Source organism: Condylura cristata, unplaced genomic scaffold (assembly GCF_000260355.1).
Source record: "Condylura cristata isolate star-nosed mole 26May11 unplaced genomic scaffold, ConCri1.0 scaffold00001, whole genome shotgun sequence".
Classification (NCBI taxonomy): Eukaryota; Metazoa; Chordata; class Mammalia; order Eulipotyphla; family Talpidae; genus Condylura; species Condylura cristata.
Window position 1 is genome coordinate 83,929,600 of NW_004567102.1, and position 22,785 is coordinate 83,952,384.

At 42.0% G+C, this 22,785-nt stretch overlaps 1 protein-coding gene across 3 annotated transcripts in view; it reads right to left on the reverse strand.

Annotated features, from left to right (window-relative positions):
• TFB1M (transcription factor B1, mitochondrial) overlaps positions 1-22,349 on the reverse strand; it is a 40,685-nt gene extending 18,336 nt beyond the window's left edge. For all 3 annotated transcript variants that reach the window (XM_012721442.1, XM_012721436.1, XM_004674154.2), the window contains exons 1-5: positions 22,168-22,349; positions 19,711-19,862; positions 13,867-13,975; positions 12,505-12,656; positions 2,085-2,204 (exon numbers count right to left, since the gene is read on the reverse strand). In XM_012721442.1, coding sequence (XP_012576896.1) covers positions 2,085-2,204; positions 12,505-12,656; positions 13,867-13,975; positions 19,711-19,862; positions 22,168-22,288 — 654 coding nt within the window. In that variant the 5' untranslated portion in view covers positions 22,289-22,349. The remainder of the gene's footprint in view (positions 1-2,084; positions 2,205-12,504; positions 12,657-13,866; positions 13,976-19,710; positions 19,863-22,167) is intronic.
• Positions 22,350-22,785: the final 436 nt, after the last annotated feature.

Genomic DNA, 22,785 nt, shown 5'->3' on the forward strand with positions numbered 1-22,785 from the left:
ACATGGTATAACTATTTCAAGCAGCACAGAGTTCTTATAGAACTAAACCTTAAACATTTGATTTATTGTATATTGTATTATTACTGTATAATAATGCTTTCCCTCTCCATCTTGATAACTGCTTTCCTACATTACAAATAAATTTCTAGCATGCAATATTTACAACAAAGGCATATAAATAAAATTTCTATGAAGCTGTTTAATTTGCCACAAAAGCAAACATCCCTCAATAAAAAGAGTCAAAGACACTGATAGCTTTTATCCAAACAATAAATATTTCATGAGCCCTTCATCCCAGAGGAACAAAAAGTAACTAAAAACAGGTGGATTGTCTCTAAATCAAAGATAAACTTGAAAATAACCTCTGTTGTCACCAAGTACTTTCACACAGGCCTGAACAGAGACACGCAGCAAAGAAAAACTTTTCTCTGAAAAGATCTTAACAGTCTCCTTAGCAACTCTGGTAAAATTAAACAATGTAAAAAAATTTAGATTATGGTAATAGCCATAACCATAAAAGTCTAAAGCAAAGATCCTGGTTTCCAATATAATTAAGTATTACACTATTCGAAAACCATATACATACATACATACATACATACATACATACATGCAATACAAAAAGAAAAACTGCTACGTGGCTGCTGCCTGGCTTTCACTGCTCCACGGACCTGTTCGAGCAGAAGACAGTCCTGAAAGTCAAATGTGAGCCATCTCTCCAGCCACCAAATACTGTCTAGGATCTGTTATTTTGCAAAAAGACATTTAAATTTCTTTTGAGACATGGGTACTGGAGTGAATTCCCTCAGTTTGATTTAGAAAAAGTGACAAGCCTGCTATGTGAGGTGAAAGATGGACTAAATTCCCATCACCACGTGAAGTTGTTGGCGGGGTGGACAGCAGGGCAGACGAAGTGGAAGGCGGTGCAAGAACGTAGAAGGGTCTCGACCTGTCTAACACTTTTGGCTAGGACACCCACTCTCAATCCGTGACCTATACGTAAAGCTAAAAATCACAACATACATTTTTTTTTCTCCTTTAAGTAACGAATATCAAATGCTGTAAGGTAACTTTGCCAGACTTGACACAGCCAGGACAAGCCCCTGAAGGCAGACTCCATGTCTGACTGGGCTATTTCTGCCCTTTCCCTGCCTTGGCTTTCTAAACAGTAAAAACATGCTTTTCTGTATAACACACTTGCAGTGAAGAAACAGTAGAGTTTTCATGGTGCATGTCTTGTAGTAACTCATCCAACAATGGTTTTCTGAAAACAGACACCAATGGAGTGATTTTTATTTTTGGTAAAGAAACTTCTTGTAATTAGCACTTGGTCTTCTGTAATTAGCATACAACAATCAAAAAAGTCTAAGTGAATATCTAACAATGTTTTCCTAAACTCCTAAAGGTATCTCAAAAAAGAGGAAAAATAATTCATGATAAATAAGAAATGTTTGATGAAACTTATGTAGAAGCTCCTATCAGAATTCACAGAAAAAAAAATACAGATTTCTCTGAGCAGTGGGTAGCTTCCACACTGGGCTATTTTTAAGAGCAAAAGAGGATGATGAAGTCACCACCACAAGGACATGTGGGTAACCCAGACAACAGATCGCTCTGCCCACAGGGGAGAAAATCTAGGGGAAGAGTTAACAGTCCTGGCACCTGTGGTGGCCTACTGGGGAAGTCTCAGCACTATCACCACTGCGGTCTGAGTTCCATCCCGGCCAGGGAGTGACCCACAGGGCGCAGCAGACCTCTTCTGTCTCACCTGTTGCCCCCTCAGCAGCGTACTTCAGTGGATGCACCTGTCCTGCTCCTTAATTTGTTTCTGGTGAACCCTCCTTACACCCACACCTCTGGCCTCACCCAGTTCTTCTATGCAGAAATAAATCAATCTTGAAAATGAAAAACACCTGCTGTGCTTTTTGTAGTTCTTAGTCATGAGAGGTAAAGAAAGGGTATGGTACAAGTTGCATAGAAATAAAGATTGTATCCTCAAGGTAGCTTCCTCTGACACATTCTCAAAGGAATGACGACAATCCCAATCAAAACCTTAATTCTAGTATACCACAACAGACACTCACCTCAGGTTTGGGGAGGAACGCGCGCCCTGGGATCGTCAGGACATGCTGCACGTGGCAGAGGTACTGGGCCATGACAGACAGGCGGCTGCGCTGTTTGCTCCCTGTACTGGCTGTAAGTCTCTAAAGAGGGACAAAAATGAGGAACTTTAGAAAAGATGAATTCATCTGACTCATTGATGGCGTGGAATGAAGTCGGCATTCCACTATCTGCCCACAGCAGGTGGGGCTTTCGTGGCATAACTTGTGTGCACAGTCTAACATGATAGGTAGCCAGCACCAGTCAGCAGTAATTGTTTGATGAAGGAAGAAAACTGGCAAACCCAATGAAGAACTAAAGATGCTTAAATATTTAAGAATTACTAAAGTACAGGAATAAACACATTCAATGGTTTGGCTTTCCTTCACCTAAATATAACAAAATCTTGATTATTCAGAATTCTTGCAGACCTGGTTTTTTGAAAACTGATTTTTGCAAATACAGTCATTTCTTCTTTAAGCCACTTCATTATTTTAAAATTAGGTATGCCGAAACTAACTTATAAATGCAATTTGGTTTTGACCAAAATCCCAAAATGATTTTTTAAAAGAACTATAAGTTAAATTCCATGTAAAATTTTATATAGCAAGCAATAGGATATTCCAGAGCATAAATGGTGGGGGTTAGGGTGGGGAAATTAAGGCAGAGCAGCTTTCCTACAGGCAGGGAATGACACTAAGCACATGTGGGTATTTCCTGTGTCACGGGAGTGATGCAGCGCAGCAGTGGGGAAGCCACTGCTATGAGCAGCACCTACAGGAGGGGAACAGAAGCCTCCACCAGAGCCAAAACTAAGTGCCACATGAACTAACAAGTGAAAATAAAAACTTGACATTTTTTATGAGTACATGTCTATATATTTATATATGTCCACTGGTAGGCAAACATTTCTTACACATGCAAAGACAGGGGCCTCCCTAGTGGCACAGGGGTTAAAGTCTCAGAGCTATCCAGCTATCACTAGCCACCATAGCACAAGTTCGACCCCCAGCCAGGGAGCTGACCCACAGGGTGCAGCAGCCCTCTCCTGTCTTGCCCGCTGCTCCTCTCAGTAGTGTATTTCAGAAGATCTATCTGATATGCCCCCTACCCTGTCTTTGGTGAATCCTCTTACCTGCCTTCTGCATCTCTGGCCTACACCCAAGTTCTTGTATACATAAATAAAATCGTTTTAAAAAATGCAAAAGCAGAAGCCATAAAAAAGATCTAAATATGTTGCTGTATTAAAAACTTCTATAAAATAATAGCACTATAAGGATACAAAAATAGTATTTGAAACTCATCTGGCAAAAATTTTGTGCTCGGAATATAGAAGAAATTCCTACACACTAAAAAGATAAATAGGAAACGTAAGTCTAACCCAAACAAACCATAAACATAAACTGTGCTTAACCACAGTACAAATCAGACATGCGTATTTAAAGCATAAGATATAATCTCATACCCACAAAATGAACTCAATCTAAACAACTAAAAAGAACCCGACAGAAGCTAGTGTTGTCGAGTATATAGAGCAACAGAAGTTCAGTGTCAGAAATAGTGCAAAACCAAAGATTCATCAGCCCTCCCTTGTGGCGCAGCGGGGTAAAGCACAGCACTAAGAAGTTAAAGCCACTTCAGCATGAGTTCCATCCCTGCCTGCCCTGGAGGTGACCACAGGGCGCGGCAGACCTCTCCTGGGAGGGCGGGAGCAGCCTGCCCACTGCTCCCCTTAGCAGTGCACTTCATCAGTTGGCCTGTTCTGCTCCCCACTCTATCTCTGGTGAATCCTCTCATGGCCCCTGCATCTTGGCCTGTCCCCCAGCTCTGTATGCATAAATAAATAAATCTTTAAAACAAAACAAAACAAAGATTCATCACAAGGTGAATGAATGCATAAATTGTCATTAATTTGATAATGGAATACCCTCAAATAGTTAAAATGAGTAACAAGGGTTGCCAACACAGGTTCACAGCTTGAGTAAAAATAATGGACAGAAAATAGGTAAGCATTTCTCCACCTATCTGAAGACCTGAAAAGCTTATTGCTGTTTGTGTGTCTGGGTCTGCAGTGCAAGGAAAACCCCTGCCTGGGAACACTCAGGCAGTACAGCTCAGAGGAGAAAAGGAAAGGGGTAGATGAGGGCCCCGACATACCTACAATATCTCACTTCTGGGAAAATAAATTAAAAATGTGGCAATGTTAAGAGTGCATAAAGTTGAGTGGTGGGTAATAAAAAATAACCAGGCCCACCTACTTTCCTGAAAGGTGTCATGTACCTGTTGTTAGGGCACACTAGACATTAGAAAACCCCCCGAATGGCGCGGGGTCAACACCGCAAACCCGTGACTTGGGAGACACTGCCGGGGTGTGACTCAGGAGGATGAACGAGCTCTCTACACATGGGGGTCCGCCTCCTTCCTGTTTCTCTGTCACAGGTTGACATCTAAGGCTCACTTTTATTTTCTGTCTCTAGTCTGCAGTGATGTGAAAACCACATAACTTGGTTTTTAACAGTGTTGCTTAAAGGAAGACTGCAAATGGGTTTTAAAGGACGAGGTTAACTGTATATTTTGCAATATCTATTTTGTTATCCAGAAACTGTCCCTCATCTATTTTTTTTTCATTCGTGCAAACAGGTTGTTTTTTTTTTTTACTTAATTATTTTTTACTCAGGTTAGCAATAGTTTACAACACTGTATATGATATAGGGTCACACCTCTTCAGATAGATCCACCCACCGTCAAAGTACCCATACTCTTCCACCACAGTCCACTGGGTTCCCTCTACCTGTAGCACAACCCCTAGGCTTCCTGTACCTAAGTGCTATGGCCACATTTTTAGGATTTGTTTTGGTTTAGTTTTGTCTGCTCCTTTGTTTTGTTTCTTGATAATTCACAATAGTGAAACTTCCTTCTGGCTTATTTCAATTAGCATAATTCCCTCCAGTTACATCCACATTGTTGCAAGTAATTAGATTTCACCTATTTTTATACAGCTGTGTAGTATTCCTCTGTGTGCATACTACCTTATTTTTTGCTAAGATTTATTTATTTATGCACACAAGAACTGGTGTGCAGGCCAGAGGTGTGGAGGGTGAGAGGATTTACCAGAGACAGAGTGGGGAGCAGAACATGCAGCTCTACTAAAATACACTGCTGAGCGCAGCGGCAAGACAGAAGAGGGCTGCTGGCTACCTGGCTGGGGATCGAACCGATGTTGCAGTGGCTGGTGACAGCAGCAGAGTTCCGAGACTTAACTCTCTGCACCACCACACTTTAATCCTTTCACCTGGTCGTGGGCACTTAGGCTGCTTCCCTGGTATGCTCTGCAACAGTGCTGCAATGAACAAAGGAGCGCAAATCCCCTTTCAGACTGATGTTTTCATTCTTTGGGGAGATACCTAGGGATGGAATTGCTGGGTTACACAGTAGATCTATTTTTAGTATTTTGAGAAATCTCCATACTGTTTTCCATAGGAACTAGGCCAATCCACATTCCCACCAAAAGTGTACAAGGGCACCTTCTCCAGATCCTTTCCAACACTTGCAATTTCTGGTCTTGCTATGCTGATTCTCACGGGAGTGAGGTGTACCTCACTGTGGCTTTAATATGCATCTCCTTGATCCTAAAGGATGACAAGCATTTTTCTGGTTACTATCTGTATTTGGACAATGGGAAGTTGAGTTCAAGACAAGTGACAAGTTGTTACAATGTATTTAACAATAACTCCTCCTTTTAAAAAAATGTGAAACTAAAAAATATTTTCAGACAGCTATCAAAAACACAAAGGCACAAAGTGGAAATACAGATTTTAGTCTGGATAAAACATATATCAAATGGTCGGAAATATTTCTAGCTTTTCATAAAGAAAAAGTGAGTTTAGTTTTACCTTTGGCATAAAATTCAAGTATTCAAAATGCATTATGCAAAGCTGCACAATTCAAAGTAAATCTGTAGTATATCAGTATGAACACCATCAAAATGTGACCACAAACCAAAGAACTACCCACATTTACATAATTATTTCATACTGACTTACTTCCATTATTTTAATTTAGAGCTAAAATATGTATTTGCTCTGATGAATTAAGGAGAATTTAAAAATCACTTTACCAAGCAGTAGACCTGTGAGGCTGTACTAATCTAACTTGATATCAACATGTATTTAAGCTCATTGCACTTAAGAGTCCTGGGCAGACACTTCTGCCAGGAGCGGGGGTGTCCTGACCATCAACCTGACCTGTCCAGTCTTTGTAGTAAGTGCACTAGGATGTGTGATGAAAACCTGTAAATCACAAAGCCTAATTGAGAAGAAAGCAGCACACATACCTGTCCCTAACTCATGGAAAAATTCAAGTCACAGATCAGAAGGCTCACTAAGACTTCATCAGAAGTCCTCGTCAGTGCTAGCATAACCACTAGGTAGTCTTACAGCCTAAAAGCTTGTTTTTGTTTTATTTAGTTCATCCATTTATTTGCTTTTCTTCATTTATTCCTTCTATATAGTTCATGAGTGAAATCATGTGGTAATTGTCCACTTCCGGCTTATTTCTCTAAGCATAATATCCTCTGTGTCCATTGATGTTGTTCAAAATGGCAGAGCTTCACCTTTCTTTCTTTTATGAACAGCTGAGTAGTATTCTACTGTGTGTATCTACCACATCTTTACTCACTTGTCTGTCAGTGGGCACTCAGCTTGTTTCCGGCTCGTGACTATTGTAACGCTGTAGTAACATGGGGGTGCCTAGCTCTCTTCAGATTAATGTATCTGGTGAAGGGCAGAACTGCACTTGCAGTGGTGAACCAATGTGGCCCCAGCCTGAAACTTACAGAATGTTAGAATTAAAGTAATTTCATAAGAATATCTAAGTCAGGAAACAACAGGAGAGTGTATTGGTCCCTCGATCATTCAAACACAAACTAATGATTCTGTAGTAGATAGCGGTAAAGCTATGTAAATTAAAGCTCTGTCGTAAGTGACTTGAGTAGCAAAAGGTCAGGAAATGAAACCAGTTAATTTTTCAGTAAACAAAACTCTATAACCCCTGAATTTTTAAAAATATTCTGAATGTAAGAAAAGTAAGTCAAGGAATTCATAAGACATGTTATTTCCCTCCTTCATCAGCTAAAATAACTTTAAGTAGCAAAATCAGACTTACACACAACAATTACACACCCAGGAACGGCCTCCTGTTGTGTGAGACCCACACAATTCCAGGGAGTGGAGTGCCCCTCAGGCATGGGACAGCTGCATAGCCTCTTCCTCTGGAATGAGGAGCAAAGAGGCAGACTCTGGGCCCAGAAAGCCAGACCCTCAGGGTCAGCCGCCCACAGGGCCGAGCACGGTGACCAGAGCAGAAGACACACGGCCCGTGCTCAAATCCAGCTTCCCCTGCCACCTCTGCGGAAACACCCCATCCTGGCCCTCAGTTTCCTCATCTGTAAAAGGCAGACAGATTCACGAGCTCACTTCTGCCGCACAGTGTGATTCTGTTCATGATCTGGAACTTAACAGCCTGTTTCTTAATGCCCAGAGGCTGAATTCTTACACTGTGGTCTCACAGAGCCATCAGATGACTGTTCATTCACTTGGTAACTCAAAGTCAAGAATGTTAAAGGTTTGTAACAAAAGGCTAAAATATAGACAAAACAAAGGGTGAGAAAAAAACCAAAGCCAGGAACAAACCAAGGAAAATCTGACTATAGAATTGCAGCTACTGGAGGGAAGGAGAGGTGGAAGGAGGTGGGGAGCGGAGCACAGTGGCTATGGAGGACTATGGGTGCCTGGTTGCGGGTGTGGTGTGCTAACTACATACACCTGACGGGTATGATCTATATGTCTAAGCATGTAGTGCTGTGAACCCCATATAAAAAGCTTTGTCCAAATATGACTGTGAAGAACAGAGGGCACATAAGAAAGTATTAATATTCTTGCGTGTGGAAACTTCCACTTGCAAAATGTGAACATCAGGACCCATACTGCTAGAGCATTCCATAAATTATAGACTCAATAAAAGCCTTTCTCAATACTCACACAAAAATTTAGCTAAAACCAACTTTTGTTGTTAAAAATAATTATATGTGAAGTTAAAGCAACACTATTATTAATAACTACAAGTGACATTCTGAGTCACTGAAAATATTACTCCATTTGTAAGCCTCTGTTCCTTTGCGCTTTCCCCCAAAAGAATTAGGGTACAGTGTATTTTGCATCTCTATTGTGTTATTCAAGAGCAGAAATACCATAATAATCATGTCAGTGGAGGAAAAAAATCCAATGACAAATGCAAAGGTTAAGAAAAAACAAAGGAAACCATTAACTTGGTGTCAGTTCAAACCAACAGAAAAATGCACATAGGCAGGACATGGCAAGGACGCTGGGACAGTGGTGACGTCAACCTCAGAGCTCCTGACAAACAAAAAGACCCCACATTTTTGTGATGGAAAATTCCAAGATTACTAAGAAAAAAGATCTTATGGTCACATCGTTTATCTAAAGCAAAGTTTCTTACCCTTGGAGTCACTGACATTTTGAATTCTGGGTGGGTTAATGCTCAGGGACTCGTTGCAGGGACTGTGTTGGGCAGTAAAGGATGTTTACCTGCACCCCTAGCCTCTATCCACTAGATACCAGAAGTTCCTTCCCACACAGTCAAATATCCCTGAGGGTTGGGGAGGAAAAACACCCCAGGTTGAAACCTACTGCTCTAAAGGGGGTCAGGGGCAAGAGAGGGGAGGGAGGGATCTAAGAAATGAAATTCTATGATACACTGAGAGTATCTGAGAAAGGCTTCTAAACAACTAGAGTCCACTCTTAAAAGAATTTTGTTTTGATATCAAAACATTTTAAAAGAAACAACTATGAAGCTGTATAAATATATAAAATACCAGTTCTCACAAAGGAGACAACAGGCAATACTGTGATCTCTGAGAGGAAGGAGGTGGGCCTGTGAGCCCCGCTGACAGCCGGGAGGTCATCCAGGGAGGGGAATGCAAAGCAGGGTGCAGGGGGAGCCTGACTGAACCTGAAGAGACAGACCCTGGAGTTCTGGAAGGCCCAGGCTCAGAATACTGGAGATGTAGGAAACCACAACTGGCAGGAAAGGGGAGCGAAAGAGGAAAGAAGTGGCCAAGAGCTCTTGAGAAGGTCTCTGCGTTGAGCACCCAGCTGTAAATGCCTGAGGTGCACTCAGATTCAGGCTAGAAAAAGTAACAACAGAAGTGGAAGGAGAGCTCAAGCAGGGCTGCCAACAGCTTGCATTCCTGTGAGCCAAAATCGAGAGCTCTGAAATCCGCAGGGCATTGGATGGGAAGGTCATGGTTTAAAAAGGGGACTTCACTGGCTCCAGATTAAAGGATGCTCTAGACACATTCTACCAAACCTAGGAAGAAAACTTCAATCTGCAAATAACCTATCTTTGAGCCAGAACAAAACACACCACTCAAGCCAAGCCAACAAAACCTGCCTTGCCACCAACACAAAAGAAAGGAACCCCGACACTGCACACATTATCTGGTATCTTTCAAAAATTACGAGGCCTGCAAAGCAGCAGAATGCGATGCACAGCAGAATGGGGTGCCGGAGGATCAGCCAGTGTGACCGCACAGTGATGGAGGTACTGAGAAGAGCACACAAAGATGTCAAACAGCCATTACAAGTATGACGCACATGCTCAAATTTGCCAAGGAAAGCATGAGCATGATGAGGAAAGGGAAGATCTTCTAAGACCCAAATAAATCTTCTAGATATAAAAAAAAATATGTAACATTTGAGATGAAGAACTGAGTAACAGATTCGACACTACCAAAGAGTGGCAAACTGGAAGACACAGTAAGTGGAATTAACTTTTATGTTTGTCGACTGACCTGAGAGTGAGCCAGAGAGGCAGGCTGACTCAGGTCTTACTGTAGTCATGCACCGAGCTGTCTGGCATAGGCTCTCATCTGCTCACTCATTTGGGTCAAGAAGGGCCATTCTGCTTCAGTGATTAAAGCTTTACATTTTAACATCTGATTCATATCTTCTCTCATCTGTTTTAAAAATTCCCAATCTTTTGTTACAGTCCAGTTCTCTGGACTGTATAAGATAATCTCTGAAACCACATCACACTTGAAAAACCAAGTTGTTATTGAAAAACCATATGCTTTCCAAAAAAAAATCTTCAGAAAAATAATTTCTCTCCCCAGGGTTCTGAGATTCTTGGTTTATCCTGGTGATTTTTGAGACTCAGTTTTAAGGCTATTTGTGCATAGAACTCTTTTTTTTTCCCCCTTCCTGGGATTTCCGAAATAAATCATGTATCACCAATTATTTATTTTACTTCTCTTTCCAACATTATCATTCATTTGCTTTAGTCCCTCTGCATGTAATTTGTTATTTACTCAATTGTAAACTGTCCCCAGTCTGTGTAACTACTCTTCTAGTAGATGTAAACATGACAGGATTAATTTTGTATTTCCCTTCATGATGTACTCTGATCAAACTCAAGGCTGCTCCAGAATTCTCCCAGAGCTGTTGTTCTCAACCTGTTTCCTAAATTTCACATCACCTCTCGTCTGGTGTCTGTAAGTACACTGTGACCACACAAGCTTCTGTCACCTGTCACAGGTGCTGAGAGAGGCCAGGCTTCTCATTAAAGGGTGCTAGGTTAATTGGGATCCATATGTCAAAAGAACAGAGAAGTTGTTTCTACTCCAACTATTCACAAAAATCAGCCCTGAATAGATCACTGACAGTTTTCAGAAGATCACATAGGAGATTATTTCATCTCAGGATACAAAATAATCCTTTTCAACAAGACACAAAATGCACTAGCCATAAATTTAAGAACATCTGTTCTTCAAAAGGTACTGTAAAAAAGGGAGTAATAACATGTCATTGAGAAGGCATTTGCAATATTTAACACACAAAGTGTGGAAGAACTCCTACTCCGTAAGACAAAGACAATATGCAAACTGATATAAAATTGAGTAAAAGGTAAGCACACACAAGAGAGGCTATTCAAAGGGCAAAAACACACATAAAACGCTGCTCAATTTCATTAAATGTCAGTAAAATTCAAAATAAGAGCACAGTAATCCCCAGATTAACGAAAATGTACAAGTCTGGCAGTATCAAGTACCGGCAGGCTATGGAGCAGTAGGAGCTCACATACGTTCCTAGTGGTAATATAAATTGGCATGATGACTTCAGAGAACCTAGCATTATCTAGCAAGAGTGAAGACTTATAGGCCTCATGATTTAGCACTTTCACTTCTGAGTCCATACCTCAGAGAAATGTCACCTGTGTGCTTCAGCTAAATAAACAAGAATGTTTGTAAGTCTTTTTTTGGTTTGTAATACCAAACACTGAAACTAATTTAGTGTCCACAAAGAGGATAAAGAACAAAGAAATTATAATACAAAGAGTAGGCAGTATACAGAGCAATAGAAATAAACTATAGTTATAAGTAACACGAATGAATCAACAAATAGTGTTCAGGATAAAAAGAAACGAAATATGTAAATCCATTTGTATAATGTTCAAAAATGGACAAAACTAAAGAGGATGGATCGCACGAGGGCAGATCGTGCACACATGCATCTATGTGCTAAACTATGCAGGGAATAAGAAGTCTCTGCAGTATCAGTAACTTGTAACACTGACTGGCTCGGCGGTAGGTGAGAGAGACAGATGAAAGGCGGAGGTGGCATATGACAGGGTATCAAAGATACTGGTGATTTAATTATTAACTGGGCTTGGACGGTGGAGACTCGGGTGTTTTTTATCAGGTGATAGATACACATACACTTTTTTGTACGTCACTATATATACATTTTTTATGACCCCGATGTCAGCAAAGTTCCTCCTTACACACCTTGGGAAGCTCAAAAACTGCTCTCCCACCCCGGGAGTTGCTTTGTAGCATGAACTCCTGCCACAGGAATGCAGGCAGAGCAGGCCTCACTGAGGTGGGTAGTTTGAGGGGGTGAAAAGTCTATGCCCCGAACCATGAGCCATCAACTCCAGCCCCTTTCTCGGTCCAAATCGCTTATCACATTCTTCACTATCATTCTATTAGGTTCAACCCATCAACTCTTAGTATTACACAGCCTCATGGATCACAAACATTGTACAGCTTTGTCTTTTTGCAACGGTCACGGTGTTCCTGTATTTACTACACTCCCCTCGTAGCTGACAGCAAATCATTCCCATGCTCCCTGGAGAGCTTATGGCAGTCGCATCTGTCATCATCATAACATGTGTGACTTTGGTCTCCCGGCTGCTGGGCTTTTCTGAGTCCACCATGGACTGTTAACTTAGACAACAAAGGCTTTAAGAAAAACACAGCATCACTCTGTCTCATTCTTTCTGGAGTTTGAGCACAAGATAAACTAGTCAGAAAAACTTAAACCTCACCTCCGCCACTTCCTTTTGAAAAGTCAAGGTCATCTGGGTCCTGCCGTAAGTAAAAGGTCCATCTCTCTGAGAAATGTTGTCAAGCCACTTGATAATCAGCGGGGTTGAGACACTGAAAGGCAGATTTCCGATAATATGTACAGCTGGAGGATCTGCGTAACAGGAGAAAATTAATCAAAATGGGTATGAGTTATCATCCAGCAAAAGTACGTGAAATAAATGGCTTTTTCAGTTCATCTAAGCTTCAAAGGCAGTGCTTTCTTATAATCAGCTTTAATATATTAAGGAAAAATTCTAACAAACGTGTACTTCCTAATTAGTCAGTGAAGCCATCAGTTTGAAGAAAAGGATAACTGCCTGAGCATGATGAGGTCACAGTGCCTTGGGGAACCTGCATGACGCTGTCGTAGGGCCAGATGCCCTGGAAGTCCATGTAGACTGTGTGTGATGATGAGAGCGTGTAGACAGGTGGCTAGTGAAATGGTGAGTGGCTACACAGCAAATCTGCAGCACAGGAGAAATGGCCCCCAAAAGGAAAAGCTCAGAAACATGTGAAGAGGTAGGTGCACAGTAAAGAATAAAGTTCCCTACAGTTTCCAAAGAAAAAAGGAGGTAATGGGAGCAGTGCAGACAGGAGACACACCTTTCAGGAGAGAGCAGGCGGTGGTTTAGTGAGTGCAGAAGAATGGAGTCAGATGAAGAGTGACACACGCCTTGGGGGTTACTGCAGTCCACGCTGGGCTGGGGCTGGGGCTGGGGCAGCGGCAGCAGCTGTGTGAGCCAGAAGAGGCTGGCTGGTAGGCAGAGGAAGAGAGCCATGCTCACCACTGGCAAGGAGCCTGGGGACTGGCAGTAACTGGGGGTAGGGGGCTGACGCATCAACATTGCTCCTCCCACTGTACCGAGAGGTTTTATAGAAAAGAAATATGTAAGGCATTTCTCTATGGATCCCCAAAAGTGGCACAAAACAGGTACCCAAGAGACACTGTGCATGAAAGTGCCTCAGTTGATCACTGAATGCTAAGACAAAGGAAATAAAGGTTAAAAAGAAAGGCCTGGGTGTGGCTCAGTTTATCAGATCACTTCTGTCATCACCATTTGCAAAACGTAACACTTCACATTTATTCATCCTAATATGAAAAAAGTTTACTTGCACAGAACCCAAAACATTTGAAAATATAAGCCAGGATTTATATAAAGCAATTAGATTGCTATTTGGGAAGTAGAAAAGCAGAAAAAAATTACATTGTACATTATTTAATTCTGTTTAATTTTCTCTATAAATACTTATAATCACTGTATAATATTTGTAATACAAGTAATTAAAAGTGAAATATTTAAAGTCTACACAAAGATACTTACCATCCTCCCACTGTCTTTTAAGACTTTCTGGAAAAGCCTTTTCTATCTTAAATGTCATCACATCTCCATGGACAATTCTTAGTTTTCCAGGTGCTGCATCAGAAAGCATCTGTTTGCGGGAAAGGTCAATACCATGAACTCATACACTTTAGAGAATAAGAAAACTAATTCTTGTATTTCAGATCTGTGCATCATTAAGTCAAACTGGCCAGCCGGAGGCCAGGACTGATCATCACCACAACAGACACACCTGCGTGCTCTACTTGATCTACACTGGCTTACAATTCCACAGATGATCTACTGACATAACTTGGGCTCTCAGAATGAATCCTATTTCTGCATAGATTTACCAAAACTCAACTTTTGACTGTAAATTTCAAAATCAGAGATTAAGGACATTTTAATGAAATACTGAGAATTCAGTAGAGTAAGTGATGTGAAAGAGGAACTCAATTCAACTAGATCTTTAGAGTCTAAATACACACAGGATTCCACCTGCTACCAGGATCTCTACCTTAACCATAGGTATGGTCAAATCAAGTAGAAAGACACCTGTGGGCCCTCCCTGGTGGCCTAAGGGTTAAGTCTCAGGGTTATCACTGCTGCAGCCAGGGAGTGACCCACAGGGTGCAGCAGACCTCTCCAGTCTCACCTGCTGCTCCCCTCAGCAGTGTATTTCAATCTGCCATTTTGCTACTCACTCTTGTCTCTGGTGAATCTTCTCACCCCATACCTCTGGCCTGCATCCTAGTTCTTGTATGTATAAATAAAAAAAGAAAAAAGAAAGGAAGCCACTTGTAAGGGCGGGCACTGAAACACTGAGAGGACTACAGCTTCCCTAATCTCACTAATTCCTGGCTCACAGGCACTTCAATATAACCAACTACACTGCATGCCCTAATGACAGCTAACGCCCGGCCTGCGTTCACCTTCCAACTATTGCTTTCCATTTTCTTCATTGAGTAAAAACAGGGGCAAGAAGCCAACTCTTTCCTTTGTAATCCTTTTCAAAATTTCAACTACCTTAGCACCATAATTTAGAAAATGCTCTCAGAAGCTAAAGTGCTAACTCTGAGAGCTAAGATACCCATAAATTGTGCTACAGTACACAACACAAAAGTCTGATCACTGACATCTGAGATGCACACTGTGGCTAAAGGAGGCCAGGGAAGAGCGACCTGCTTTCCCACAGAGGTCTCCGCTTTGGGGCACAGAGGACCTGGCATCCAATTGAGGGAAGCTATGACCTGAGCTCTGACCCAGTCTCTCCAGTTCCCACAGAGCCGAGTCTGTCTCCTGACCTGGCCCCTCGCCTGACTCGGGCACCTGCGAGGAGTAGTAGAGCAGCGCCGCAGCAGCCAGAGAGGAGACTCGGGCCTCGGCCTCGGCACCCAGCCTGTCACCAATGGCTGCCTCTGCTGCAACGCTGGGCCTGTGCCTGCTTCTTTGCAGCACTGCACCGATACGCTCCTGGGGGCACTCTGCTTCTCAGGGCCTCTGACAGCACCCCATACCCAATGAGCGAATGAATAAGTGAACAACCGAGTAGCAAACAATTTCCACTCCTAGCCTGTGAGATTCTGGGTCCCCGGTATTTGTAAAGGCAAGTGATCAAAGATTCGGTTCACTGACAAATCAGGCAGAATTATGCAGGTAATGTTTCCCAAGTACATAGCTGCAATGCCTCTACCGGTAAAAGACTAAATGTTTTAAGTTTGGTAATCTAATTGAGTATGTTTAGCCATGGTGGTTTAGCAAAATAATTGCATACTTCTGGCATTAACATTCTGTGGATTATTTTAAATTACCATACTTGCTAAAACTTAATTTGATGAGTTCCAGAAATAAATCTTAGAAAACATAATAATCTCACTATACTATAAATATAAACAAAGACAGCTCTCAATGGCAAAGGCTCCTACCACATAAAACCGTATTTAATGATAGCATTTACTGTCAATGAAGGAAGAAATTTTCCTGTAATTATATTGCACATAATTAAGACAAAACAAATTAACATACCAAAAACAAAGAGGCAGACCTAAAGACTTTTGTTTCAAGATGTAAATATATACAAAATAATGAATAATTAAGACTAAAACAATACAAACTTGGCTCTTTGGCATTAATTTACACTCTGATAATTCAACCTGATTTGAAATGCTAATTTTCTCCACACTGACACACACAATCACGTATCAAAAAACTGATAAAATACACATCTACGTTCCTTCCTGTATACACATTTAACTTCTTAACTTCCTTTCTATAAATCTCTAGGTGCAAAGTTGCATTACATTTCTCTTAGGTTCTCCTCCAGACTTAATAATTCTCAGTCAATGACAAACCCAATCCTCCCATCCTTTAAAGGTCTTTCTCTTTCCTGATCACAGCACAGCCTGATAGTGCTTTTCTGACTCCCCTCTGCAGAAGGAATGACTGCTGCTCACAGCTTTATGCGAAGTCCTAGAAGCAATTACGGGGGGAGGGCAGGGTGCCATCCAATCTGAAACGATGGTATGAATAGTTTAAATGGCTACTTAAGCACCCAATAATATTCAGCAACGACCCTCAAAGACTTTCTAACCAACCACTAATAGAGAAAAATGGTTTCAGTGTGATAAGAATATTTGGAGAGTGGTAGAGGGGTAGGAAAGATTATTATAACAGCCCTTCAAAACACAGTACACTACACACCAAAGCCCAGGAAGTGTGAGCTCATAATATGCTTAAAGACACTGCTCACTATGAAGAAGGCACCTGTTTACAACACAATGAAGACTTCTACAGACACTTTTAAATTGCTCCATCACTTCTATTTCAGTGCTCAGTCATACATTTTGCCAAAATGAGACAGAAGTCAGCTAAGAGTAAGAGGTATTCATTAGATAAGGCTGTAAAGGAATAGAAAAGCAAAGAGAAGTATAATGTGGATCATGAGCATCAACAATTTAAAAAATATTATAGCTCAGAATTTACACAATGAATTATATGTTTTACTCTCCACTGTAGTAATTACACCAAATCTCCAAGACAGAAAATGATATTCTGCTACTAAGTTGTGTAAAGGGTATGTGGATCCAAATAATGGGGAATACTTTTAATACAAGTGAAATAAACACATGAAAAATCTCCCTCAATGGTCATGTAAAAATATCTTTTCTTTTAACATGTTAGTTAAGGTTTCAGTACAAGCTTTCTGAAGGGGTAGGACTGGGGATAATAATTTAATGATTATAAGTGCCAAAAGTTACACAGGCTGCTAACTAGTATGAGGCATCCACGTAATCCTCACATCAACACCAGGAGCAAACTGAGGCATGGAGATAGGGCTACCTGGAGACAGGATTACCGGCTGAAGGTCACAGACTAGCAAATGCTGGGGGGAGTCAAGTGCAGCCAGCTTGACTCAAGTCCACGTTTGCACAAAAGTACACTGTAATGCTTTCACATTTAGACTTACTTTACAACAGGTAATAATGAAAACTATGTTACCATTATGTTCTTTCTCCTAAGTTGCTTCATGATAATATTATGAGAATTGAATTAAGCTACATAACATACTTTCAGCTAGAAGACATTTTGTAAATTATTACAATTTCTTTAGAAGTAATTCTATTAGCTTAGAAGTTACTAAAATTGAATCCTTAAAATAGACTGCTCTCCTGCCTTTAGTTTCATGACTAATTTAGTAGTTCTAAAAGAAAGTGGTTTTACATATTAAAACATTCTTTTGAGGAGAAAGAAGTCTATTTGATATTTAAGTATTCAACATTTCTTTTTAAGGCAAATTTCTTTCCTGCATACAAGACGCTAAGAATTAATTTTGCTTCTACTGAAACAGATGAGAAGTCGAATATACACTTCCTACAGAGGAATTTACCTTAAAATTGACCTTCACATTTAGAAAGAAGAGCATGAAACTTTTTGATAATCAATGCTACACAATTATTCACCTTCACTATTAAATGTCACAGTCAGCTAATTAGATAGTGAGCGTCAACTTTTTTTACTTCCTGTCTGAGACATTAGTTAGGTGCTAAGTACTATTCTTACATTTAGCAGAGATACACCAGGGAGCAAAACAGACAAAAATCTCTACCTTTACAACACACAGGCTCCAGAAGGGTTGAGAATGACAACAACCAAATAAGAACATAACAGACACAGTGTGTTGGATGATGATAAATCTCATGAAACACACAAAGGCAGGGCTCCCAGGAGGGGCAGTTGGGAAGAGCTACTCTACTTAAAAGGGGATGATAAGAAATCTGACTCACCTCCTGGACTCATGAGAAAGAACTGCACATAACAAGGTGAGACTGAGCTAAGTCATTTAAAGGTGGAAAGTCAGATGAATTTTCCTTATACCTACAAAGGGCTAGATGAACAGACCTGGATATTATCCCAAAAAAGTTACAAATCTGAAGCCAATTATGCAACTAAAGACTGGCAAAATTAAAGTGAATGAAATATACAAGTTTTTAGAATATAACAACAGGACATAGCAAAATCATGAAAAAAAAAAATCTCTAGGGTTCTTATGAAAACATCGGTATCTGCATACAAAGCTCTGGATATTCAGATTTCCTCAAACTCTTCTGGCAAAACCTCAACATTTTCCCATAAAGACACAAGCATTAGACTACTAATTTTTTTTTTAAAGATTTATTTATTTATTTGTACAGAACTGGGGTACAGGCCAGAGATGCGGAGGGTGAGAGGATTCACCGGAGACAGAGTGGGGAGCAGAGCAGGCAGATCAACGAAGTACACTGCTGAGGGGAGCAGCGGGCGGGTCAGGAGAGGTCTGCCACGCCATGTGGTCACCTCCGAGGCAGGCGGGGGATCGAACTCATGCGGAAGTGGCTTTAGTTTCTCAGTGCAGTGCCTTAACCCGCTGCGCCACCAGGGAGGGCCTAGACTACTAATTTTAAGGCATCTGTCCTCTTATTTGAGAATAATAATACTGATAATTTTATTATTTATCTTATGAACTCTATTCATCTAAGTGAAAGGTTAAGGGTTCTTTAAAGTGTTAGAATCATAAAAGAACCAAAGACCGTGACATCATTAAGTGTCCCATAAAGAATTCCTTTACAAGATCTCTGACATAATCTATCCCACTGCTTGCCAAAGTCAAAAAAATTATTAAGTCCCTCTTTATTTTAAATTCTTATTTGCCTCAATTCTCATGTGTTTTTATGCCAGACAGCTCAAAAGGTCTGCCCTGTCCGCTGCCAAGCTGTCAGTCTGCTATGCATTCCCTTGTTAAAGGCTTCTCTACTCTAGTCCCTTCAAGTAGAACTATTTCTCATGTAACATCAGCTGATGTTTTACAGATATGTATCAGTTCATTTATATCTCACCTGAAATCTACAGTACAACTTCATTCCTTAACTAAAATTTTCCTTTATACAAATGCTCAAACTATGTCAATGAAGCATGTCATCGCTACTGTCTACCTTTACTAATGATTTTTTTAATCTAAATGAAGTCCTTAGAAGTCATGCAAATAACTGCAGTCATTGTTAATATTTATTTATTTTTAAAGGAATGAGCCATGACACACACAGTTACTGGTAGGTTAAAAAAAAAAAGGGTCACCGACAACTTGTTTCACATCAATGTATGAAGCATGACAAGTCAGTGTATGCTCAATTAGGCTGTGCTCTCAAATGTCGGATTGCAGATTCCTAGGGGCCCCCCCCCCGGAGTGGAGACTAAGGAGCTAGAGCCCAAGGAGCAGGCTTCATGGCCCTTGGACATGCTGGACCCTAGGAATCTTGGCCTAAAGACTGGAATTGGGGTTTTGCCTCCTAATAAAGATGCCAAGAATCTTACCTGTAACCCAGGAATAAATCGAATGTCTTTTTCAACCACCAGAAGCTCAGAAACCCCAGCATTGAGAATGGATCTTGTGATCCCCCCGGGTCCAGGGCCCACTTCGTAGACATGAGAGTTGGTCAGGTCGCCAGCTTTCCTTACGATTTTATCTAAAGAAAGTTAAGTCTTAGTTGTTATAATTATTTTGGCAAATTTCAATGCATGGGATTTTAAAAGAAAAATAAATTGTCTACAATCTTATTAGCTATTAATCAATGAATCCCTTATTATATGAGCTATTCAATTATTTCTCAACCTAAACCGAACAGTGATTCAGTATTCTACCACATCACTGCAAACTGTACCAGTTCTGTACCAAAAATAGGATTACCACAGAAATTTTTTAGATTTAGCTAATACAGGGAATACAGTATTTTCTGTTACTCTAGCAGCACAACCAATGTGGAAGGAGAGACTGGGCATCCCATGCACTTACCCAGTTACTGAATAAGGATTTGAATAAGCAAGGCTAGCTTCACATTACATTCAGAAGCAGAAAGTGCCGGCCATCTCCATTTTTACCTAAACACATCTAATTGGTCATTGAAACAGCAGTGGGAGCAACTTCCCACACCATAATACTTAAAAGAAATTTTTTTTTCATTTTCCAGGAAAAAATTAAATCTAGTAGTTTAAAATTTTAACATGCATACTGACATGAGAAAATTTATCTTTTAAACAATCAATTTAACTTACTAGACCTTAAGAAATCGCGGAAAAGCAGACTGTTGTCTCTGCAAGCAATCCTCACATGGTAAAACATACAAGGGGCTGGTCTTCTGACTGGGTCCCTGGAACTGTAGGAATATAGCCACTCCCAGGCAGTGTTCCTGACACTGCATGGTACCAGTCTTGCTTCTGTTACCGAGAGGTGGCCTTTGTGGGTTTAAAGGCAAAAAAATCTCTCAACCATCCAATAGTCCCCCTTAGTGGGTGCAAGGAGGTGATTAGTATCCACTAACAATCTCTCTTCTCCAGCTGTTTCACATGCTCCTAACCCCTCGAACATATTCACTAGGAATTACTACCCCAATTTAACTCCCGCCAACTCTTCAGCAGTTTCTTGCTTTATTTGTGTGAGGTCATTCAGAAGGCAAATGATTAGGGACCCAGGTCAGGTGTGAATTCTAAAGCACTCCTCCTTCACAACATAGCAGTAGCTTTTCAGAGGGGACCGTTAAACCAGAAGTTAGGTGAGTTAGGGGATGAGTTTGATGCTCTCACCTATAAAATGGAGGGCTAGGACAGTAGGCAGGATGGCTCTGCCCTCAACTCCACGGGCACACTCGAGTACAAATGCATCATCAAAGAGGCACTGTTAATTTAGTAAACTTGGGTTTCAATCTTGCCCTGTTCCCATCTGAGCTCAAGGCAGTTAAGTACCTTAATCTCTCTTCAAACTGGTTCCCCACAGAAGAGGGAATACTATCAAGACTGTGGATTTACTCCTGAGGGTAAAACAAGGGTCACGAAGAAAAACAAAACCCAAGATTTTTTAAAACATATACTACAGACCTTTATTTTCAGCTCTCAGAATGTTGTTTTATACTCAGAGTGTGGCTAATAAATCGGTGGTCACTACTTAAATCGGTGGATTTTAAAAGTGGGTAAACTTTTACACCGATCATACTATGATCGTCCTCCAAGTAACGGATAAGAAAACTGAAGCCAAGTCAAGCTATTGCTACTGGCCCCAGACGCAAGAAATAAAACATTCCTGTTTTGTGGACTGTATTTCATTTAAGTGAAACTAAACTGGGTGTGACTTACTGCTCTAACTTCTGAAGAAGGGCAAAGTAGAATGCTGTATCTAGCCAGACCTCAAAAACTTTAAGTGTTCCAACAGCGAATTCATGGGCGCTGTTAACCCATCTGATCTCATATTTTCCAAGAGACCTTCACCAAGCACTGCGGCTGGTGGTGAAATAAACGTGTGCATTCACCAAATCTGCACACTGCCTTCCAGCCGTGGGAATGCTAAGCCCGTGTGCATTAAGGTTACTCCCTCACAAGTGACAAAACCAAACGCGGGGCGGGAAGGTCAGCGTCATCAACCATAGGCTCCTGGAGCACGCCCCCCTTTTCCCAGCTCCGGCACAGAAAGGCTTCTTGGCTGTGTATTCCCAGGTTGATTCTCGGCGTCCAGAGGGCTCGTTACCCACAGAAGTACCGCCGCGTCCACACCCGCCAGGAGCCCGCGCAACCCCCCTCCCCCGCGTTCGCTGGGCGTCTACACAACCCGGCCAGGCGACCCCGGAAGGCGCCCGCGCTCGGGAGTCCGGGCAAATGCCGCACGCCCACGCGTCTTCACTAGCCAGCGGCGAGGGGACCCTCCCAGCCCCCGCACCCGCGGGCCGCGACGGCCCACGCCCCCCGACGCGGGGAGACCTCCGGGAGCTCGGAAAAGCCAGCCACCTGTCAGCCTCAAGTCCAGGAGGAAATTCTGGGAGAGCTGCTTCATTGCTTGCAGTCTGAACAACTTAATGATTTCTCGAATCGTGGGCAAAGGCGGGAGTCGGAAAGCGGGGGCTGCCATGACCGCGGCCAGCCCGCGAGGACTCAAACCAACCTGCCCCTCAACTCCACAGGCCCCCCGCGGGGGCGGTGCCCGGGAGAACGAAGGCCCACCCCCGCGCCCACCTCATTGGTCGGCTGTGCCGCGCCGGAAGTGACGAATGCGGGCAGGAACTCTAGGCATACTGAGAGCGCACGCGCTACGTCCGCCTCGCTAAGCGTGGTGCAGGCTGGGTGCGCGCTGGTTTCCACACGTGAGCGCGGAGGAACACGCTGGTGGGCGTGACCTAGCGGGGTTAGATGGTGACGTAAGCGTCCGGGGGCGGGGCGGAGACCGGAGGGGCGTGTATCCCAGGAGGCGTGGACCCAGCTCCCAGCCCAGGCGCAGCTCTGGCCAGGGCCAGTGGCTAAAGCACCTCATGGAACAGCTGCACTGAAGCCCTTGAGTAGAGGCAACGCAGTTGATGGCCGACAATTGTCTCTTGCGTTAGATATTTTTAGAACCTCAGCACTGCAGGT